General features: G+C 29.3%; 4 protein-coding genes across 5 annotated transcripts; 3 read left to right on the top strand and 1 right to left on the bottom strand.

Annotated features, from left to right (window-relative positions):
- The first annotated feature begins 365 nt into the window (after positions 1–365).
- On the top strand, positions 366–4,394 carry LOC120070228 (uric acid degradation bifunctional protein TTL). 2 transcript variants are annotated; one of them, XM_039022111.1, is made up of 6 exons: positions 366–692; positions 792–880; positions 1,593–1,650; positions 1,818–1,919; positions 2,790–2,949; positions 3,755–4,394. In XM_039022111.1, the coding sequence occupies exons 1-6, from the start codon at positions 549–551 to the stop codon at positions 4,207–4,209; spliced, it is 1,008 nt and encodes a 335-aa protein (XP_038878039.1). In that variant the 5' UTR covers positions 366–548; the 3' UTR covers positions 4,210–4,394. The 2 variants fall into 2 exon arrangements, with proteins under 2 accessions (XP_038878039.1, XP_038878038.1); XM_039022110.1 differs by having other exon boundaries at positions 367–692; positions 3,752–4,394.
- Positions 4,395–5,056: 662 nt separating this feature from the next.
- LOC120070240 (late embryogenesis abundant protein 6-like) lies at positions 5,057–6,266 on the top strand. The gene is made up of 2 exons (XM_039022126.1): positions 5,057–5,191; positions 5,824–6,266. The coding sequence occupies exons 1-2, from the start codon at positions 5,114–5,116 to the stop codon at positions 6,109–6,111; spliced, it is 366 nt and encodes a 121-aa protein (XP_038878054.1). The 5' UTR covers positions 5,057–5,113; the 3' UTR covers positions 6,112–6,266.
- Positions 6,267–7,409: 1,143 nt separating this feature from the next.
- LOC120070238 (heavy metal-associated isoprenylated plant protein 4) lies at positions 7,410–10,425 on the top strand. The gene is made up of 4 exons (XM_039022124.1): positions 7,410–7,509; positions 7,772–7,962; positions 9,430–9,514; positions 10,031–10,425. The coding sequence occupies exons 1-4, from the start codon at positions 7,410–7,412 to the stop codon at positions 10,423–10,425; spliced, it is 771 nt and encodes a 256-aa protein (XP_038878052.1).
- Positions 10,426–12,554: 2,129 nt separating this feature from the next.
- Positions 12,555–13,484, bottom strand: LOC120069031 (AT-hook motif nuclear-localized protein 23-like). The gene is made up of 2 exons (XM_039020693.1): positions 13,090–13,484; positions 12,555–12,924 (listed from the first exon to the last, which is right to left on the bottom strand). The coding sequence occupies exons 1-2, from the start codon at positions 13,482–13,484 to the stop codon at positions 12,555–12,557; spliced, it is 765 nt and encodes a 254-aa protein (XP_038876621.1).
- Positions 13,485–19,946: the final 6,462 nt, after the last annotated feature.

Below are 19,946 nucleotides of genomic sequence, written 5' to 3'. Positions count from 1 at the left end.
ATCATTTTATAGCATCTAAGATAAACTAACATTAAGCAAAAAAAATGAAAATCCATATCTGATTAGATGAAAAATCCTAAATAATCTTCAATGAAAAGACAAATAGCAAGGGAAATCAAGATAAATAAAGTGAGATTGAAGAAATGGCAGGAGGAAATGGAGGGGGAAATGGCAAGAGAAATCGTGAGAGTGAGGTTTGGAGGGTTTGGAGTGACTTTTGAAATGTGAAAGGAATTTTACTTGGTTTTCAAAATTGTGGGTCAAAAGATAATATTTTAAAAAAGGGTCTAAATTTCAAAATTAAAACTAAAAAAAAACTATTTTTTTGTCAATTTTCCATAAAATTGGAAGGTTAATTGCATCGTAGGAATCTAAACTTGATTGGGTTGGTCCAAAATGTGACAAAATACAACCAAACCCAACTCATACAAACGCCGCCATCGCCAGTGCAGCAGCAGATTTCCATTCAACGAACACATCGGCTGTTGAGTGAGACGTAGAGACTCCGACTGTAGAGAGGGAAGAGCGAGTGATCGGTGGCAATAACTATGGCGTCGAATTATGATTTTCGAGAGGAAGAGTTTCAGGCATGCTGTGGAAGCTCCAAATTCGCCAAAGAAATGGTTTCCGCTTCCCCTTTTTCCTCCTTGGAACAAGCTGTAGCTGCAGCTAGACACATCTGGTTCAACCAGGTCTCCATTCTTTTCTTTTACGTTCTTTAATCTCTTTCTACCATTGTTTGTGATCAATCGAGACTGAAAATTTCATGCTTATTTGTTTGTTTTCTAAAGGTCGATGTGAATGGTTGGCTGGAAGCTTTCTCTGCTCATCCACGGATTGGTGGTCAAGTCTCCAAATCATCCAGTCAGACGAGTGCTCAGTTAAGATCCTTTAAATGCTAGATTATTACTTCTCTATCTTTCTTGACGAAATCGAATTGACTGGATCAGTTTTATGGAATCAGTCCTTACAGTTATTTGAATTTTGAACAGAACTAGGAATAAGATAGTATTCTATTAGGATGCAATTGAATGCTGGAACGTAAAGCTTGATTTCAGGTTGCAAGGACTGTGAGAGAGATCTATCATTGGTTTTAATTTTAACTGATGCCAAATACTGAATTGTTTGGAAATAGGGGCTGTATGATTTTGAAGCTTCCTTTCTTCTTCCCCTGTTTGTTGCTTTCTAGTTTTGTGGTTGTGAAGATGCTATTTCACTGCACAATTGTGATGTTGTGATGGTTCTTAATCCACTCTGAGAAAAGGGAGATTAGATTACATAGATGTCAGAAAATAAATTATTTCTAGTCGAAACAGGGAGATGTAAGGGTCTTAGTTAAGGATATTAGTATGATATCAGTAAGAGCATAAGGGTAATCAGTTAGGGAGTATACTTGGTTTATCTTGTAGTTCTTCATCCTTTATCTTTCAATATATCTTAGATCTTGGTTCCTGTTGGGCGGTATCGTAATGGGAGACGTTCATTTCTTTTCTTCATTATAGGCTTTCATTATGCGTACATTTTTCCATTGCTTGTATAACTTCATATGCTATTGTACACGTGAAGTGACTTTTTAGTGAAATTCTTCATAGATGGAGTAAGGGAGAACAGTCAACTGCAATGGCAACCGCCACTGGTTCTAGCTTACAGGTTATAACATGCTATCCTCTTGCTTAGAAATATGAAAAGTATTTGGAGTCTGTTTTAATATCATCAAGTTGACCACTTTTTTGGAAGAGGTGTTTGGGTTTGAGTTATTCATGATTAAATCAGTGATTTCTAGTGTACTTTTGCGTAATACTTGCTGGCCATTGCAGGAGCTAGCAGAATGGAATAGCCAGTATCAGCAGAAGTTTGGGTTTGTTTTTCTTATTTGTGCATCTGGAAGGAGCACTAGCGAGATACTTGCAGAATTGAAGGTAGATCCTTCACTGTAGTTAATGATAATGGTCTCTTGTATTATAGGCTTTGATTAATAATCATTTTGTTTTCGGTTTTTCTATTTTTGAAATTTGTGATTAACCCTCATAATTTATTGACAAGTTTTTCACTTTTCTTAGAAACACATGAATTCTAAACCAAATTTCAAAAACAAAATAAAAAATTTCAACTACTTTTTTCTTTTAGTTTTCAAATTTTGGTTTGGTTTTTAAAAGCACGTTTAAAATGTAAGTAATTAAGTGAAACAGACTATAGGTGGAAGCATTGTTTGTAAGCTTAGTTTTCAAAAAACAAAATGATTGTCAAATAGGACCTTAGATATTCATTCTTTTAAACCCTTTTCAAGATGAATAATGTCAAATCATACGATGGACTAATTTTCTAAAACATATAGTGATCCCAGGAGCACCTGTTTTTATTAGGAAACTTTAAGCAAAATACGGATAACGTGAATCAGACAAAGGATTTCCATAATCTGTGTTTTGCTTCATCTTCTTACTTTCAACACTGAGTCACTGAGTTCAATTAAATGGAATAACCTTTCATCTTTATTGAAAACCTGTTTATTTGTCTTGAAACCTAGCTCAATGATGAGAAGCCATTGGCATTACTGTCGTGAATTGCAATAATATCAGCTACTTTTCCTTGTATTTTGTTCATATTTTCTGGCCAGAGGTGCAATTCTTAGGATATGCTTGTCCGCCATCCTTAGAAATCAACGGAGAAATTGGGTTGCTTAGTTGGAAGTTTGAATTGTGTTACAATTGTATAAAACTCTAATCGATCCCTCTTCATTCAGTTGAAAATGTTTTCATCGTCTGAAGTATGAGCAATTGTGCCTGCTGCAGAAAAGGTATTCAAATCGACCCATAGTTGAGTTTGAGATTGCTGCTCAGGAGCAAATGAAAATAACAGAACTGCGTCTTGCAAAGCTTTTCTCAACCAAACAAAATACCTCTTCAACCCGAGAGAGCTATTCTCCTCCGGATTTTGTACGAAAAGTAGAAGGTAATCTTTGTTTATAGATATAACAAAAGAACTTGCAAAGAATACTTTATCTGTTTCATCTGTGTGTTCATAGCTTCATGGAAATCTATTTAAACTTTCAGACGTGCTATTATCTGTTTTCAATGAGCAGTGACATTTACTGTGAAATATAACATCACGGAACCAGCATGTCCAACGTAACAGAAATTTATTTTCTCGCTTAATCTTCCAATTAAGAGTGCATCAATACGAAAAACAAAGAGATGAACAGATTAAAACACTTTCTCAGAGAAAATGAATTCTAAAACTACACACATTCTACATATATTGAACTTTCTTGATGCCTTGCATTTTAAGCAGTAACTATTCATCTTAGTCCTTTTAGGTGTTTGGGTATCCGGTTTGAGAAATAATAAGATTTGTAGATCCTATTATGGTGGTTGAAAGATCTAGTGAGGATGTCTGGGTGGGGCTGCCTCTTACCCTCTTTTGGGCATCCATTAATAGACTTTTTTTTTTTTTTTTTTTTTTTTTTTTTTTTTTTTTTTTTTTTTTTTTTTTTGTAATTATGATCTTGGCATGATTTTTCACTTTTGTTGGATTGGAGCCCTTTTTTAGTTAGTGTATTCCATCTTTCAATGAAAGCTTGGTTTCTTATCCAAACAACAAATTTTAATCCTTTTTAAGTTATTTTCTTTACTGAACCAATTTTAACTGTTAAGCTGGACGGATGAATATGGCATGGTCATTTCCAAAAATAATAGGTTGATTGAATTGATATATTCTGGTCACATTTTCTCATTTGCTCATTCTGAAACTCTAGAAGATCGTGTGCACATTATCGGAGGGCATCTAGGTGCTACTTCTGAAGCTTCAACTGGAAAAACATCTCAAGTTTTAACTCGAACTCGTCCCCCAATTACGACCCACGTGTTAGATGTTGCACGAGGATCTCCAGCTGCAGGTATTGATGTCCGTTTGGAAAGGTGGATTGGTACTCAACCACACCCCTTATTCGGTGAGGGCGATGTTGGTGGCTGGGTACTCGAAGGGTCTTCAGCAACAGATAAAGATGGCAGAAGTGGCCAATTGTTGAGCATGGTTGAAGCTCTAAATCCAGGAATATACAGAATAAGTTTTAACACAGGAAAGTATTTTCCCGCCGGGTTCTTTCCATACGTTTCCATCGTGTTCGAAATCAGGGAATCCCAGAAGTTGGAACACTTCCATGTCCCTCTCCTGCTTTCACCATTCTCATTCTCCACATATCGTGGAAGCTAGAAGTTCTCTGTTCATGTAACTGTTTCACTATTTTGGCAAAAGGCGAATAAAGCAATGTCAATTGGTAGCTAAACGACGATGTTGACTGTACTGAATGTTGTATAACATGATTAAACTCTTGTGCAAGTTATCTAATAAATATGAAGATATCGTCAAAACGAGGCTTGTACTCGAGCTTAAATCTATTTATATGTATACAATGTATAAAACTGAATAGCAGTGTCAGTTTATGATTAAAAAAGATGGTCCTTGAACGCAAGAATGTGAATTTTGTTGGTAAAATTTCATGACGAAACAAACAATTTGGAGACTTCAATAGGAAGGCTTCCTAAGCTCAATTTCAAACTGATTCAGGGTTCTCACTCAATTACCTCTTTCCTATATATAAAATTAACCATTTAAAATAGATATAATTTTTTTCCTTTTTTAAGAAAAAAAGAGAGATGGATTAATTTAAAAGATGACGAGATAAAAAGAAATTAAATTTACATAAAATAGTAAGTGGCTTTTGGAATCCAACAACAAGGCTTAGGCTATTGGATATTGATTAATTGTGAAATATAAAGCCAATTAATTTAACTTTTAATCTATTTTTCATTTTTTTTAAAAAATTAATCCCAATAAAAACACATCTTAAACTTTTCACTTAAGAGTCGGACAAATGAAATTACCAAGATCTCAAATTTCAGGTTATTGAAAAAGTGGTCTTGAATTGACCACAATTCTTTCCTTGAATTAATGCTCATTCTACAATTGTCGATTATAACAACCAAGAGAGTGAATGCAAATAAACTATAAATATGGTTATAAACTTGGATTTAACCATTAACATTCTTTCAAAAGCTTTTTGAAGGTTCAATTCAAAGCAACAAGCTTCAATTTCTACCGGTCCAAAACCAAAACGATGCAAGCAGTTAAGGATAAGCTACATGACATAAGCGTCATGCGCAAGGCCAAGGCTGAGGCAAAGGCCGAAGAGAAGGTGAGCTCTCGATAATGTTGAGTTTAGTTGTATTATTACTGAAAATATTTTCAATTCGAATGTCAGAAACAACCATCAAACATTTTGATCAATCACAACCAATACCAAATTCGTTGAAATAGTTTTTTTCGGTCCTTCCCAGCTCATATCCACTACCAAAATTCAAATAAAATTTTAACTTTTTTCATCTTACATCCAAACTATTGATTTTTTTGAAATCTTTGTCAAAATGAACTCCAAGGTTGTACATAATTTTTAAAATCTTCTCCAATTTCATATCGCAAAATTATCTAAGATCAATTTAGGAAATATTAAGTGAGACTTGGGAAAGATGTACGATCCCGATCTTTATCGATTCCATTATCCCAAAAAATAGATACTTTAGATGTACGAGGAAAAAAGTTGAATTTTCTTTTAATCTCGGAGTTGATGTCGGCTGGGAAGGACTAATAAAAACTATTTCAACAAATTCTTCAAACGAGTGGTAGTTGTAAAAGAAAAGAATTTTTGGAGGTTATTTCTGATAATTTCTCTTCATAATCGAGGCATATATGTCTCGGCCTCGATTGGAGACATCCCAGATTTGAATGATGATTTCTGAGGGGTTTTTTGTTGGAATGGTGAAATGGCAGGCAGAGAAGGAGCTAGCAAAGGCAAGAGTGGAAGTGGCTCATGAGGTAAGATTGGCCAGAGAGGCTGAAGCTGCAATGGATCTTCATGTAGCCAAAGCTGGAATGAAGGCTGAGAAAGAAATGACTAAGTATGCCAATACTCACACCCATACATTTGTGGCTCCCGGCGGCACCGCTGCTCTCGATTGCACCGCCGACATGGCCGTCGCTCCTGGCGTGACTATTGTCAACGCCCCCGGCACCGTCAACATGGCCGGAGCTCCTCCCGTTAATAAGAAGTTACTGTAAAATTCTTGTGTAACGCCATAACAAAAATGATATCTTTCATTTGCAAAGGTACTTTAATTTGTTTTCTACAAGTTCTATTCTACCACATCTTTAGATGTTGTGTAGTATATATATAATTTATATACAATAGAATGTAAGATTCTATTTGGTTTCATTTTCCACATCATACTATTATCATATTTTTGTTCACTCCGTTTGTTTACTAATTTTGTTTACCTTCTATAGTTTTCACATTGTTTCAAGAAAAATTTTGTATTCGTAGCCAAATTTTAAAAGACAAAAATTATTTTCTATTTTCTAGATTTTTCAAAAATATCGGTGAAAGTAGATAACAAAATAAAAAAACTTATTTTTACAACGATGAAACTTAGGGTCTGTTTGAATTGACAGAAGAAAAAAAATATTTTCCAAAAAGATTATTTTTATTTAAACTGTTTTGATAAAAATGGTTTAAAATAAACTTTAAAAAGTATTATAAAAACTATCTTGATCGGATATCAAACACTCCAATCTTTTTCAAAATGCATCTGAAAAGTCAATCCAAACACACTGTTAGTTGAAAATAGTGTTTACAAACTTAATTTTAACCCATTGAAACAGGTGGAAATGTAACCAAAATTCTACATTGTCTAGATAAGTAGAAGATGATGGTTTTATAAATGGAAAAAACACATGAATTAGATAACAAAATTTCTCGTCAATTAAAACAATTGAAAATAAAGATTTTGAGAACTCAGAGAAAGTTAATGGTAATTTTTCATGAATATTGATATATATATAGAAATGAAGTAGGGATATATAAATCTTAAAAGAAAAAGAAAACCAATATTTGATTGCTTAAGAAAACTATTTTGATTTTTAATGAGTGCTTAATTTTCCTAAAAAAACCCATCCTATTGGTTCTGGCATTGATTTTAACAAAAAATGAGCCAAATCCAACTTGTTTATTACCTAAAAGTTAACAAAAAGAAGAAATAAAAATATACACTAAAAAAGTAACATTTAAAAAAAAAAAAAGAAGAAGAATATATTTATATTTTTTATAGAAATGGAAGGGAGTTGATAAAATTTGGCACAACAAAGACTAATTTTAGAATAAAATGCAAGAGAATCCAAAGCAGGCAGGTGAACTAACTCTCAGGAATTATCACCAAAACGATGTCGTGTTGGAAAAGAAAATTTTTAATAACTTTTAGTTTTCACCTTCTTTATTCTCTTCTGTTATAAATTAAGTACATAATTAACCTTTCTTCTGCATATTATTTTGTTGTGGATTTTTTTTCTTTTTTTGGTTCAAAATGGGAGAGAAAGTTGAAGGCATCACTGCCATTTACAAAGTAAATCTTCATTGCCATCAATGTTGGAGAGAAATCAAAAAACCTCTTTCTAGAACACAAGGTAATTCAATTGAGCCTTTGGTTTCGTTTTTCGATTTTTGTTTTTTAAATTTATACTTCTTTCTCACTGTTTTTCTGTAGTATGAATAATGTAGAGCTGAAAATTTCACTGTTTTTATCAAATCAACCACGATTTCTAAATGGTTTACGTTTATAAAACGATAAAATTGTATGGTCAAATTATAAATTTAAGTGATAGGATAGTTGCATAGTATATGATTGGTTAAATAATTAATTTATTTTTTCATATTTATTATTATTAGGAGTTCAAAATGTTGAAGTTGATATGGAGAAAAATGAAATAAGGGTGAAAGGTTCAAATTTGGATGTGCTAAAAATAGAGAAACAAATAGAGAAGTTGAGCAAGAAAAGAGTTGAGTTGATTTCTCCCAAAGTGAAGCCCAAAGAGAAAGACCCTCCTAAACCCCCTCACAACAAACCCAAACCAACCATTGTGAGTATTATTACTAAACTTAAGTTTATTATTTTTTTATATAATTATGTAATATTCATTTGCACCCTTGTTTCTTGTTCGTACACATCTTCTTTTTGTTTTTGAACCTATAGTGAGTTACAAACAGAGTTCGAAAATGTGAAATCTTTAATGATTCCATCATACATGATTGAGTTACGAAAACTTCTGGATAGGTATCCCACATCTAAATTGAATTCTTTCTGGTTAAAGAATCTCTTTCTAGTTGCTTTGAAATAATTAGGAGATTCTCTAGAAGAAATATGAGGTTCTGTTTCTAGTAGCAACATGCTATAGGGTGGCGGTCCCGCTTATGGGGTCAAATCAATACGTTCGAAGAAGAAAGATTGGAATATCAATCTCATCGGGATGGCTACTTCCAAGCCCACCTCTTGGTTGTCATCACTCGATCACTTCCTTTTTCACTAAGTGATTGCTTAGGGACCTTAGCGTACGATCTGGGTTGTTTTCCTCTCGACTTTGGATCCTAGAAGAACCTAGTAGAAAGTAATAAATTTATTTGTTTAATATTCTTTCCGTGATTTGCATCTTTCTTATGTATAATGGTTGAATTTTTAGCCAAATTCTAATAACAAGAACAAGCTTTTAAAAACTACTTTTTTTTTTTAGTTTTTAAATTTTGACTTGGTTTTTTAAACCATTAGTACAAAGTAGATAATAAATGAAGAAATTTGGAGGTAGAAGTAGTGTCAATTGGTTTAATTAATTTTTAAAAACAAAAATTAAAAACCAAATTGTTACTAAACCGTACCTAAATTATCAAAAATCAATATTGTTAATTGCTTCAATTGATGTTTTCCAAATGTCCCCAATGAATTGATTACTTATATATACATCTTCACCTTTCTAAGCAACAGTTATATAGGTTAAAATATGCCAATTAATTTGATTCATAAATTTTGAGTTTCATTCTATTTTATTTTAGTGTATATATACTTTCGGTAAATATTAAAGTTAATAATTCAAAGTTAATTTTTATCCATATTGGTTAAATATAATAATAATAACAATAATTTTTATGCATACTAAAAAAACATTATAGGAATATGTTTTCAATATTTATATAGAAAATGAGACTATTAAAGAAAACAATAAATTAACGCTAATTTTAACCACCATTTAACCTATACTTTTAATAAATCATAAAAATCATTATGTTAATTAAGATATGATGGTTAAAAACTCAAATCAACTTGTAAAGCATTTTCTGGTTAATGATTATATATTTGCTTACTTTTATCTGCATTTTCTAGATTAAATAATAATATATTACATTTATTTTACTGAATTTTTGAAAATTTGAACCCCAGACTTGGAGGAAAAAAAAGTATATATCATTTAAAACTAATTTTGTTGAAGAGAATTGAAAATAATAATAATAATAATAATAAAGTAATTGCATGATTTTTTTTTTCTTTTCACTTGCAGGTCCATCGCACAATAACAGCTAAGGTTCACTTGCACTGCGCCAAATGCGAGCAAGACTTGAAGAACAAGTTGTTAAAGCATAAAGGTTTTGTGACATTAATCCTTTTATTTATTAATTTGGTTTCCTTACCAATTTCCTTCCATTTTCATCGCTATAGTTTATATTTAAAATTTTAGTTCCGATATAATCAATAGTATTAGAATCAAGTACAAAAATTTACTGTTGAATTCGCATTAGGCATATTTAATTATTTATGATTTAGAAAAGTACACCATATAAACTATCTAACCCTAACCACATCACCATTTTATATTATGTAACGTTCTTTCTAATAAAATTGTTCTATCTCTATCTCGTGGACGTAACTAACATACGGTGCAAATCTGTGTGTTGATTTTCTACTAATTTTATGTTTTTTTTATATTATTTAATTATCGATTTCTTAACAAATAGTTTCCTATCAAACCATCGAGACTATTTATTAGGTTTGTCAAATTAAGAACTGGATACTAACTTTTTTTTTTTTTTTTTTAATTAGAGGGATTAAATTTATAATATTCATAAAAAATTGAAAAACTAAATACCCCATTATATTGGCAGGAATATATAGTGTGAAAACAGACATGAAAGCTCAAACCCTAACAATGGAAGGAAGCATTGAAGCAGAGAAGTTCAAATCCTATCTAAAGAAGAAGCTGCAGAAACACGCAGACATTACGGCCGATACGAAATTGGCCGATTCTTTGAAGCCAACGCCACCGCCGCCGGAGAAGAAGAAAGAAAGTATTACTGATCAAAAAGAGAAGCCTAAAGAAAAACCTTCATCTGAAACGACTAGTGACAAGAAGACTATTGTTGCAGAGATTCAAACTAAAGACAATAATAATGAAATTAATAATGTTAATAATAAAAATAACGTTCCTTATTTCATTCACTATGTATATGCTCCTCAATTGTTTAGTGATGAAAATCCAAATGCATGTAAAGTAATGTAAAGTTGATAGTTTAATCTATCACGTTATCTATACATCTATGTTTTCTTGACTATTAAATGAAAGAAAATACGACATATATATGTATAGCGGCCAATATCCAAGTTTAAAATGATTAAAGTCAGTTAACTCAAGCTCAAAATCATTTAAAATCAAATTTGATGATATACAAATGACTTTGAAAAATGTAAATCAAACGTTAAATTGAATTTAAATGATTATTTATATATCTTGGAGTGATTCTAAACGTGATAAATAAATTATTTTAATCTTTTGAAAATCACCTTCAAATAAGTAGTTAAAATTAGGTAAAAATGAATATATAGTCTTGAGTTTTTTCAACTCTAGAAAGTAGTGTCACACACTAGTATATGGTCGTAGATGGTCATATATAATATAAAATTGATCGAGTTTATAATCATATAAAATAAATCAAAACAAATATAAATGGTAGGATTAAGATATATAAAATTGGGAGAAAATCAATTTTTTTTATTCCTAAACTTTGCAACTTAAGATTCTTTCACCCTAAATTTTCAATTATTTCATCAATTTAATTAGATTCTAAACTTAGATTAATGTGTTATACTTTTTACCCTCTATTCAAATTTCACTAATTCACAAATGAATTATATGGGAAAAAACAATAGAAAAATCTTCATAAGCTTATTAATTTCAATCATATCAAGTTTTGACTTTTTTTAAAAAACAAATTGATTAATACACAAATTAACCATATCAAAATTCAAAATTCACAAATCTTTACAAGAAGAAAAAAAAAAGGGAAAGGAAGAAAGAAAAAAAATCTAGCTCAACGTCATTTTCTCTGATATCCTATCGATTTTGTACTATACACTCAAATTTTCATAAGAACAATCAGAAGAAAAAAATTTGAACACCCCTTTTAAGTTTTAAGGTTAAAATTATTGCATATGCAATTTGATAAGTTGAAAATTTTAGTATAAAAATTATTGTAACTTAACAAGTTTTAGAATACAATTTGATTTTCCCCTAAAATTAAAATAGTTATCATAAATTCTATTTTTATTTTTTTAAAAAAATGCAATATTATATATTGTTCTCCTCAGCTAGGTGAAAAACCAATATAAACAAAAGTTGGAGTCTCGAAATTACATTATTTCGAATACTTCATCTGAAAATTTTGTCCATGTTAACGCATTTATTGAATTTAATGATAATTATCAATGCTGACCCAAATTCAAGTTATATATATTTTAGATATATTCATAATCCAATATCTTCATACAAATTGTCTACTCTTCTAAATAAATCAAAGTTATATATATATATATATTATTAATTAGTTTCATTATCTTGAGACTTTCATGTTTATCTAAAATTCATTATATTATACAACAATTCCTCAAAGTTTACCTTTCCAGCTAATCTTATTCTTTTTTAATGATATATATATATATATATATATCCAATAATGAGATAAAGTTGAGTTTTTATTTGATAATGATTTTATTTTTATTTTGTCGATGTTTGCTACTTATCACTTCTTTACTCGTCTGTTTCACTTGTTAAAAATAGTTTTGAAATCCCTTTTCATAAAAAAAAAAAAAAAAAAAGGAAGAAGAAAATGAAATCATAACAAAAAAATTAGGGGGAAAAGTATCTATCCTTTTAAAAAAATCTTGATAAAAAAGGAGAAATATTTTTCTCACTTATCATGAATTATTTGATTTTATTTTGTTTAAGTTGAGAATATGAATTTAGTTCAACGATAACTTGTATTTATTTTTCTTTGTGTGGTTTAAATGTTAATAGCTCGTATAAAAAAAAACTTTAAAAAATGAAGTTATAGTTATACTGATTCAAATTAATTTATATTAAGTTTTAAATTAAAAGAATACTTAAACTAACGATCTTAAAACCAAAAAGAAAGTGATTATGGTTCAAAATTTTAGCCAGATATGGAATCAAACACACTCTTAGAAATCTTAAAATTTACAAAAGTTACTAACAGAAGGGAAAAAAACAAGAAAAGAAGGAAAAAAAACTAAAAAGTTGGGGTTTTTGAACCAAAGTTTAAAGACAGTAACATTAGCATTAATCCAAACAATTATTATCAATTTCCCTAACCTTTTTCTCCCCAATGTTGATGCTCAATAAGATGCTCTCCCACCGGAGTTCCCTCCACCCCATCCGTCCACCGGTAGCTGATTTTGATTCCCCGCCATGTTCGACGGCAGATTAAACAATGGAAACCCGACCGACGGGTCCGGAAACGGGTTGCTAAGGCTCGCACCACCACCGTTGGACGGTTGTTCCTCCTCGTCCAACGGTAGCCTCTCGTAAGCAACATTGGTAAACGACGACGCAATGACGATCACCGGTCCAGAAGCAATCAAAGACCCAACTACATTCCCTCCGAGAATTTGTCCTTGCCCGCCCGCAAGGAAGATAGTCAAACTCGTAGCTCCTGGTGGAGCCGGTGGCGGCAAGAACGATCCCGATAAAGACAATATCTCAAACCTACAATTAAAAAATTAAATTAAATTAAATTTACCGTCATTCATCTGCTTTCTGAAAGTCCCAAAATAACCAAATTTCAAATTAAAATTAAAAAAACAAAACATAACTCTAATTTTATTAATTAAGTAAAAAAAGCTTTCGAGTTTAGGATTGATTTAATAAAACCTGCCAGGAAGAGTGACAACTGCGCCGGCCGATGCAGGTTGCCGTAAGGTAACGTTGGTGACGGTGCCGGTGCCACTCAAGATGCAGATGCCACGCTGGCGCTTCCGGGCATAAGTGGCGACGGAGTCGAAGACATCGCAACCGGTGTTGACTTCCAAGATGTGGGCCCGAAGAGTATTAGCACTTTCTCTGGTAATAATAACCGGTGGCTTCGGTTTATTTTTAGAACCGGACGGTCTGCCTCTGGACCGCCGGGCGACGATCTCGCCGCCGGAGTTGGGTTGGTGGTCGGAACCGTCGTCTACATCCGTCGGATGCTGCAGGTGTAGATCCACGGAACGGTGCTGAAGTTGATGAACAAAGTGAGAAGCAGAGCCTAAGTCTAAGCCCGCCATGAACAGATTAAAAAAAAAAAAGGAAATTAATAGTAATAACAATAAAAATAAGGGAAAATTCTATGTTTAAAAAAAGAGAGGGAGAGAGAGAAATCTTTAAAATCTACAGAGTGGAATTATAATTAAGCAAATGGAAGGAAGAAAGGGAAAGAAGAAGATGAAGGAGGAGAGAGAGAGAGAGAGAGGATGAAGGAGAAAGAAGAGAGAAGCAAATGCAGCGATTCCCACAAACATAAGAAGTTTTTAATAAAATATAAAAGAGAGAGAGACTTTAGGGTTTTTTCTATTATTTTAAACTGACCATGTTTTCTTTATTTTTTTATGCCTTTCTTTTTTTAAAATTATTACTATATTATATTTTCATTTTTAAATGTATTTTCCTACTCATTAGATTCAATCGAAATTTGTTTTCTTTATTATTATCTATTATTTTTCCCTTTTTTTTTTGTGCATGCATAAAATATAGTTTTTCTACTAATTGACCTTCTTTTCGTCTTTTGGCTTTAAGTTTTTCCCCCATTTTAATTCTTTTTTTTTTTTTTTTAAGCTAACCCATCTAAATTATCTTCCTTTTTATTTTTTTGACTGATGAAGTTATGTTTTGCTACATCACAAATTTTTTTAATCCATAAAAATTATTCTCTCACTTGTATAGCATTTGAATTCTTAATTAAATTTTAAAAACAAAAAGTTTTTTTTTTTTTTTTTAGATTTTGATAGATTTTAAAATCATATTATTAGAAAGTAGGATAGAAAAAAATTCATGAATGAAAATAGCATTTATTAAGCTTATTTTTTTTAAAAAAAAAATATATTAGTTATCAAACAAACGATACCTAATTTTCCAATTGCGTCTAATAGTTTTTATCCTATTCTACATATCCATTTTGTAATTTAGGAACTATTAAAGACAAAATTGAAAGTCTACGATCCTATTAGATATAAAGATTAATCTTATATCTAAATAATCTTTTAAAAACGTATATATTAGAAACTTGTATATTGATGCATCGGAAAAGATAATCAAGTCAAGTTTATGGTTAAATAAGGAAAATCCATCTCGAGAGAGAAGACTTCAAAAACAATGTTCTATTGAAATGGATGATTAAAAGTTTCCAATTACAAACCTAAATTAACTATTTATAGCCTTACAAGAAAATAAGACTAATTAGCTAATTAATTATAAATTATTAATTAAAAACTAAATAATCTAAATTAAAAACTAAACTAAATATTAAATAAATCATATTAGTTACCCTATAATTCTCCTCATTGTATATATGCACACAAATTTTTTAAAATTTCAAGACAACTTATAATTTTGTCACGTATTATTCTATGCAAGTCCATTATTATTTACATATATAACGTTCATAAAAAGAAAAGAATTCTAATTTAATACATATAAGTTTAAAAGGTAAGAGACTAAATTAAAAGGTTTTAGATGATGTTTAATCTATCGATTGTATGAACTTGTTCTATCAATTTCGAGGTCTGAGTTTCAATTCTTTCACTATTATATATCGTAATAAATATATATTCTTAGACAATGTACAAATTAAATTGATCGAGAAAAATCGATATTATAAGGATTTATGATATATATATATATATACTATATTTTCCTAGTAGTTAGATTCAATGGGTTTTTCCTTTTAGTTTTTTTCATACTATTCCTATGTAAAATATATTTCTTTGACCAACCTTAATCTTCCCAAAAAAAAAAAAAAAAAAAACAATAATGAGGTCAAATACTTTAAAATTTATTTTGAATTAAGAATTATTTTTTAAAAAATCCCCTCCATACTGTGGTTTATTTTTGTTTTCTGTTCTTTATGGCTCATCGGTTTATTAAATTAAATCTTTTATAAACAAAATGTGTATTTTTTTTATATTGAATATATTATTTTCGAATATATTATTTTCAAATACATAATGACAAAGTTTAGTTGATTATTAATCTTAATATATATTGTGGGGAATTATCAATGAGTATTGGATAGTGTTGTCTGTAGACTCTGTACGGTTACTTGAAAATTACAATAATCACATGTACTGACTATAAGGGTTTGAGATTATTAAAATAATTTGATTATTATATAGTTATGAATAAAGTAAATTTATAATATTAAAAATCAACCTGGGTTTTATTTTTACCCTTTTAACAAATAGATTTTTGTAACAAATATTGCAAGTCAAACAAACCTATGACTATAATTAATAGATAATTCATCCAAGAAACATTATCTCTGAATTTTCTGAAAGATTAAAGAAATATAATGTTAATTATACAATATAGTATGATTTTTTTCTTTAAAAATGATTATTTCTTATTATTCTAAATATTTCTGTCGTTTATGTTATTTTTGGGTGACATTATTACATATATTTTTAATCTCTCAATTGGGTAAGTTTCGATTTAGGTTGTTTTTTCAAAAGAAATTTAAGCTCATTCTTTGTCTTTTCTTTTTATTTTCTTTTTATTTTTTTCAACAATTATAAACTCATCGAAACAAACCATTTGTCAACTTAACCATGATTCATGAAAAAAAATGATATTTCTCCATGTGTTGTTCGAATTCTCACATCTGTCATAGTAAACTTAGCTTAACAGTAATAGACATAGTTCTCCTCCTAGAGATTAGTGGTTCAATCCGTCATCCCAAAATTGTTGTACTAAAGATCAGAAACTCACATTTCAATTTGAACTAGAAAAGTCATACATTTGTATTTAAGGTATGCATCACATTAGTTTGTTTTAGTTTGTCAACATAACGCAACTCATAGGCATATTCTATCAAAAAAAAATCAAAGATTTGAATCTTGCTAACTTCACCATATATTGACTCGGTGAAGTTAAAAAATCATATAATGACTGATCTATTTGATGAATTTCATATTAAAAAATTTGAATAATTAATTGAGTCGAACCGTTTAATTTTAATACATGAACCCACTTTTCAATTATTGCAAAATACTCTTTTCTTTTATATATATTTACCTTCTTTTTCCAATAATATAAGATTAGTTTACTAATGCATATCTAAAGATTACACGGGCAGGACAGGGTCGGAGATGCCATTTTCCATCTCCATCTCCGTTTCCCATCTCATTCCCCATCCTCGTAAAATTTTCCACGGGGATCGGGGCGGAGATTTCCTGCAGGGAATTCACGAGGATCCGGTTCCCGCAGGAAATTTTTTCCTTTTTTTTTATTATCTTTTCCAATAAATAATCAAATTTAAAATTTAAATGTAATATTTATATAATAATAGAGTCACTGTTCGCCTACTACTAAGTTAAGTAAAGNCGTAAAATTTTCCACGGGGATCGGGGCGGAGATTTCCTGCAGGGAATTCACGAGGATCCGGTTCCCGCAGGAAATTTTTTCCTTTTTTTTTTTTTTTTTTTTTTTTGTAAAATGCCAATTAATTTAAACCACTAAATGTGAGCAAATTTTAATTAAATAATTAACTTTATCACCAAATTGTTTTTTAAGGTTAGTTTTATATGACAATTTGAATTTAAAGATAAATTACTCAAATTTTGGCCTAAAAAAGTTAATTAATTTTTTAGTAGAAAGAAATAAATATAAATCAAATTATTCACATATATAATTTAAATTTAAACATTTAATTTATACATATTCATTATCTTTTCCAATAAATAATCAAATTTAAAATTTAAATGTAATATTTATATAATAATAGAGTCACTGTTCGCCTACTACTAAGTTAAGTAAAGGCGGAGAGTGGATTCTAGATTATATTAGTCGGTAGGCTAGACTGGGGTTTTGGAAATAACATAACATTAGATAACTATATCAAAAAAATATGCAAAAGCTAATTGGGGTGGAGACGGAGAACAGGACGGGATTGGGGTCGGAGAATGCATTCCCCATCCCTGTTTAGCTCATGAGGAATCTTTTTCCTCCACTCCTCGTCCCATTCGGGATGGGCCTTGCGAGATCCATCCCCGTAAAGAAATTTGATATTTCTACGCATATTTCAATTGGTAAAAAAATATTAAATTTTCGACTTAGAATTTAAACTATAAATCTTCAATATCATAGGTCTGTACATGCTCTTGCAAAGCGTGGTAGATCTGGTGTTATGTTTTTATGATTTTCTAGTATTTTAATTAGAATGGTCGATTTCTTATTTTCAGTTTGATACTAGGAACGTTATCCTTAAGTCTGAGAATATCAGGCTTTGATTATTTTTTTTTTCTGTTATCTCAAAAAAAAAAAAAAAAAAAAACATTCATTCTCACTTATTTTTAAACTAAAATAAATTTTATATAAAATATTTAAATATCTAAATTTTAAAAAAAAATTATTTACGTATGCAAATATGATATAAAAACAGTTTAGTAAAAAAAAGGTCATTTTATCTTAGAGAATGGCATAATTATAATCAGTAATGGCTTTACAAAATGATTTCTAACTTCTTCTTCTTCTTCTTCTTCTTTTTCTTCTTCTTCATTTTTTTTTAAGAAAAGGCAATAATAATAAACTACTCTATAAGTTTGGTTTAAATTGTTTGATTTGGACTATCATTAGAAATTAAAAGAAACATTTATATTTTTTTTAAAAAAATACAAATCTACACCCATTGAATTGAAATCTAACATAGATTCATGAAAATAATAAATAATCTTGTGTTCTAAGACATGATTATGAATGGTGGGAATAGATAATTCTACAAATTATATAAAATAAAATATTAATTAAATATGTTAAGTTAAATTATTATTATGATGATTTTTATATGCTTTATAATTAGCTAATTAGGAAAGTACTATGTTTCTTTCATTAAAATAATTAATGAAGAGGAAACATATATAATTATTAGGTGCTTGAAAAGGTGACAAACTCAAAGTGGATTAAGCTATGTACGGTGGGAGTAAATTATAATTTAACTTGAGACAATTTTTAATGTGACTTTAAAATATTATAAGAAAGATTAATGAATTAATTAAATCTTTGTTTGGTATTGTGAGCTAATTAATTAAGAAAAAACAGAATAAAGTACCTTTTTAAGACATGCTAGTGAAATCTTTGGAGAGATAAAAGTTATAATAAAATTAAATTTTAGACCTATCTAGGGATAGATTTATGTGAGATTAATTTTGATGAGGGGGATGAATTATTTACTATATATATTACATTTGACTAAGCGATTTGTCAAATTAATATTTAATAGTTAGTCTAATCAAAATGATAATATTGTACTTATAAAAAAGTGATAATATTATATATATATATATATAGTAAGGCGTGAGCAAAACAAAAATTTGAAAATAAGAGATCCAAAAATAGAGTTATTTCATATTTTTATATATGTGTTTGGTAGTAGTTTTAAAAATTGAATTCTAATTTAAACAATTGTTTAAAATGTGTTGATACTACCTTTCTAAATCATAAAACTAGTTATAGTTTACCTACTAAATATTAGTTAACAATAAACTATTATTAATTTATTTATGAACATGTTTTGTGTTTAAAAGATTATTATAATTATTATTTTGTAATATTATATAATTTATAATAATTTTAATAAAATAAAATGAATTGAATTTATAACCTTACATATTCTATTTCTAAATATTTTATTTTTAAATTTAAAATTCAAAATCTTGATACAATGAAAACATAAAAATATAACTTCAAAATTTTGTATCGTCTGGATCATAGAATACAAAAATAGTCTTAAAATACAAAATTTGTCTGCCAAATACATATCTATCAAATTTAATGAATCTAAAAATGTAAAATAGAATTCGTGTTGCCAACCAAATTTTTTGATATTGTTGAGATTTTATTGTTGAAAACATGATACAAAATTGAATTTGACAATATAGAACATAATCTAAAATTTCAAAATGAACATTTTATTTTTGAGATTTGAAATTCATTTCTATATACCGAATACTTTCATGAAAAGTCAAAAGAGTTTGTCATGTGTGGATGTGATTTCGAAATTGCTAAAATCACTTTTGCTGTATTGAATATCATTATGAAACACGTCTTTAATTACTCAAAATTAACTTAATATTTAATTTTCACTTTTAAATGCAATTTCGTATCACCAAAATTTGTTTTAAATAATTAAATAATGCATGTTTTGAATTGATTTTGAAAATGACAAAAGTGATTTTTAATCCTTTCATAAACAAGCCCCAACATTTGACATGTGTTTGGTGAATCACACCCAAACATGTGACATTTTAAATTGGAAAATTATAATAGATATAAATCAGATAAAAAAAAAAAAAAAACTAAAGATATAGTTCATTGTTAAAATATCTGTAGATATATTATCGATTGATCGGTCAACTTTTAATTTTTTTTTCAAGTATTATAAGTTTGTCCTGTTGGTGTTAACATTAACAAGTGCAAGCAATAAAGATTTTAAGCACTCTAATTCCATCAAGTTTAGTAAACAAGCATACATGTTCATA

This window comes from Benincasa hispida, chromosome 1 (assembly GCF_009727055.1).
Source record: "Benincasa hispida cultivar B227 chromosome 1, ASM972705v1, whole genome shotgun sequence".
In the NCBI taxonomy this organism is placed as follows: Eukaryota; Viridiplantae; Streptophyta; class Magnoliopsida; order Cucurbitales; family Cucurbitaceae; genus Benincasa; species Benincasa hispida.
This window is presented reverse-complemented; position numbering and strand designations above follow the sequence as displayed.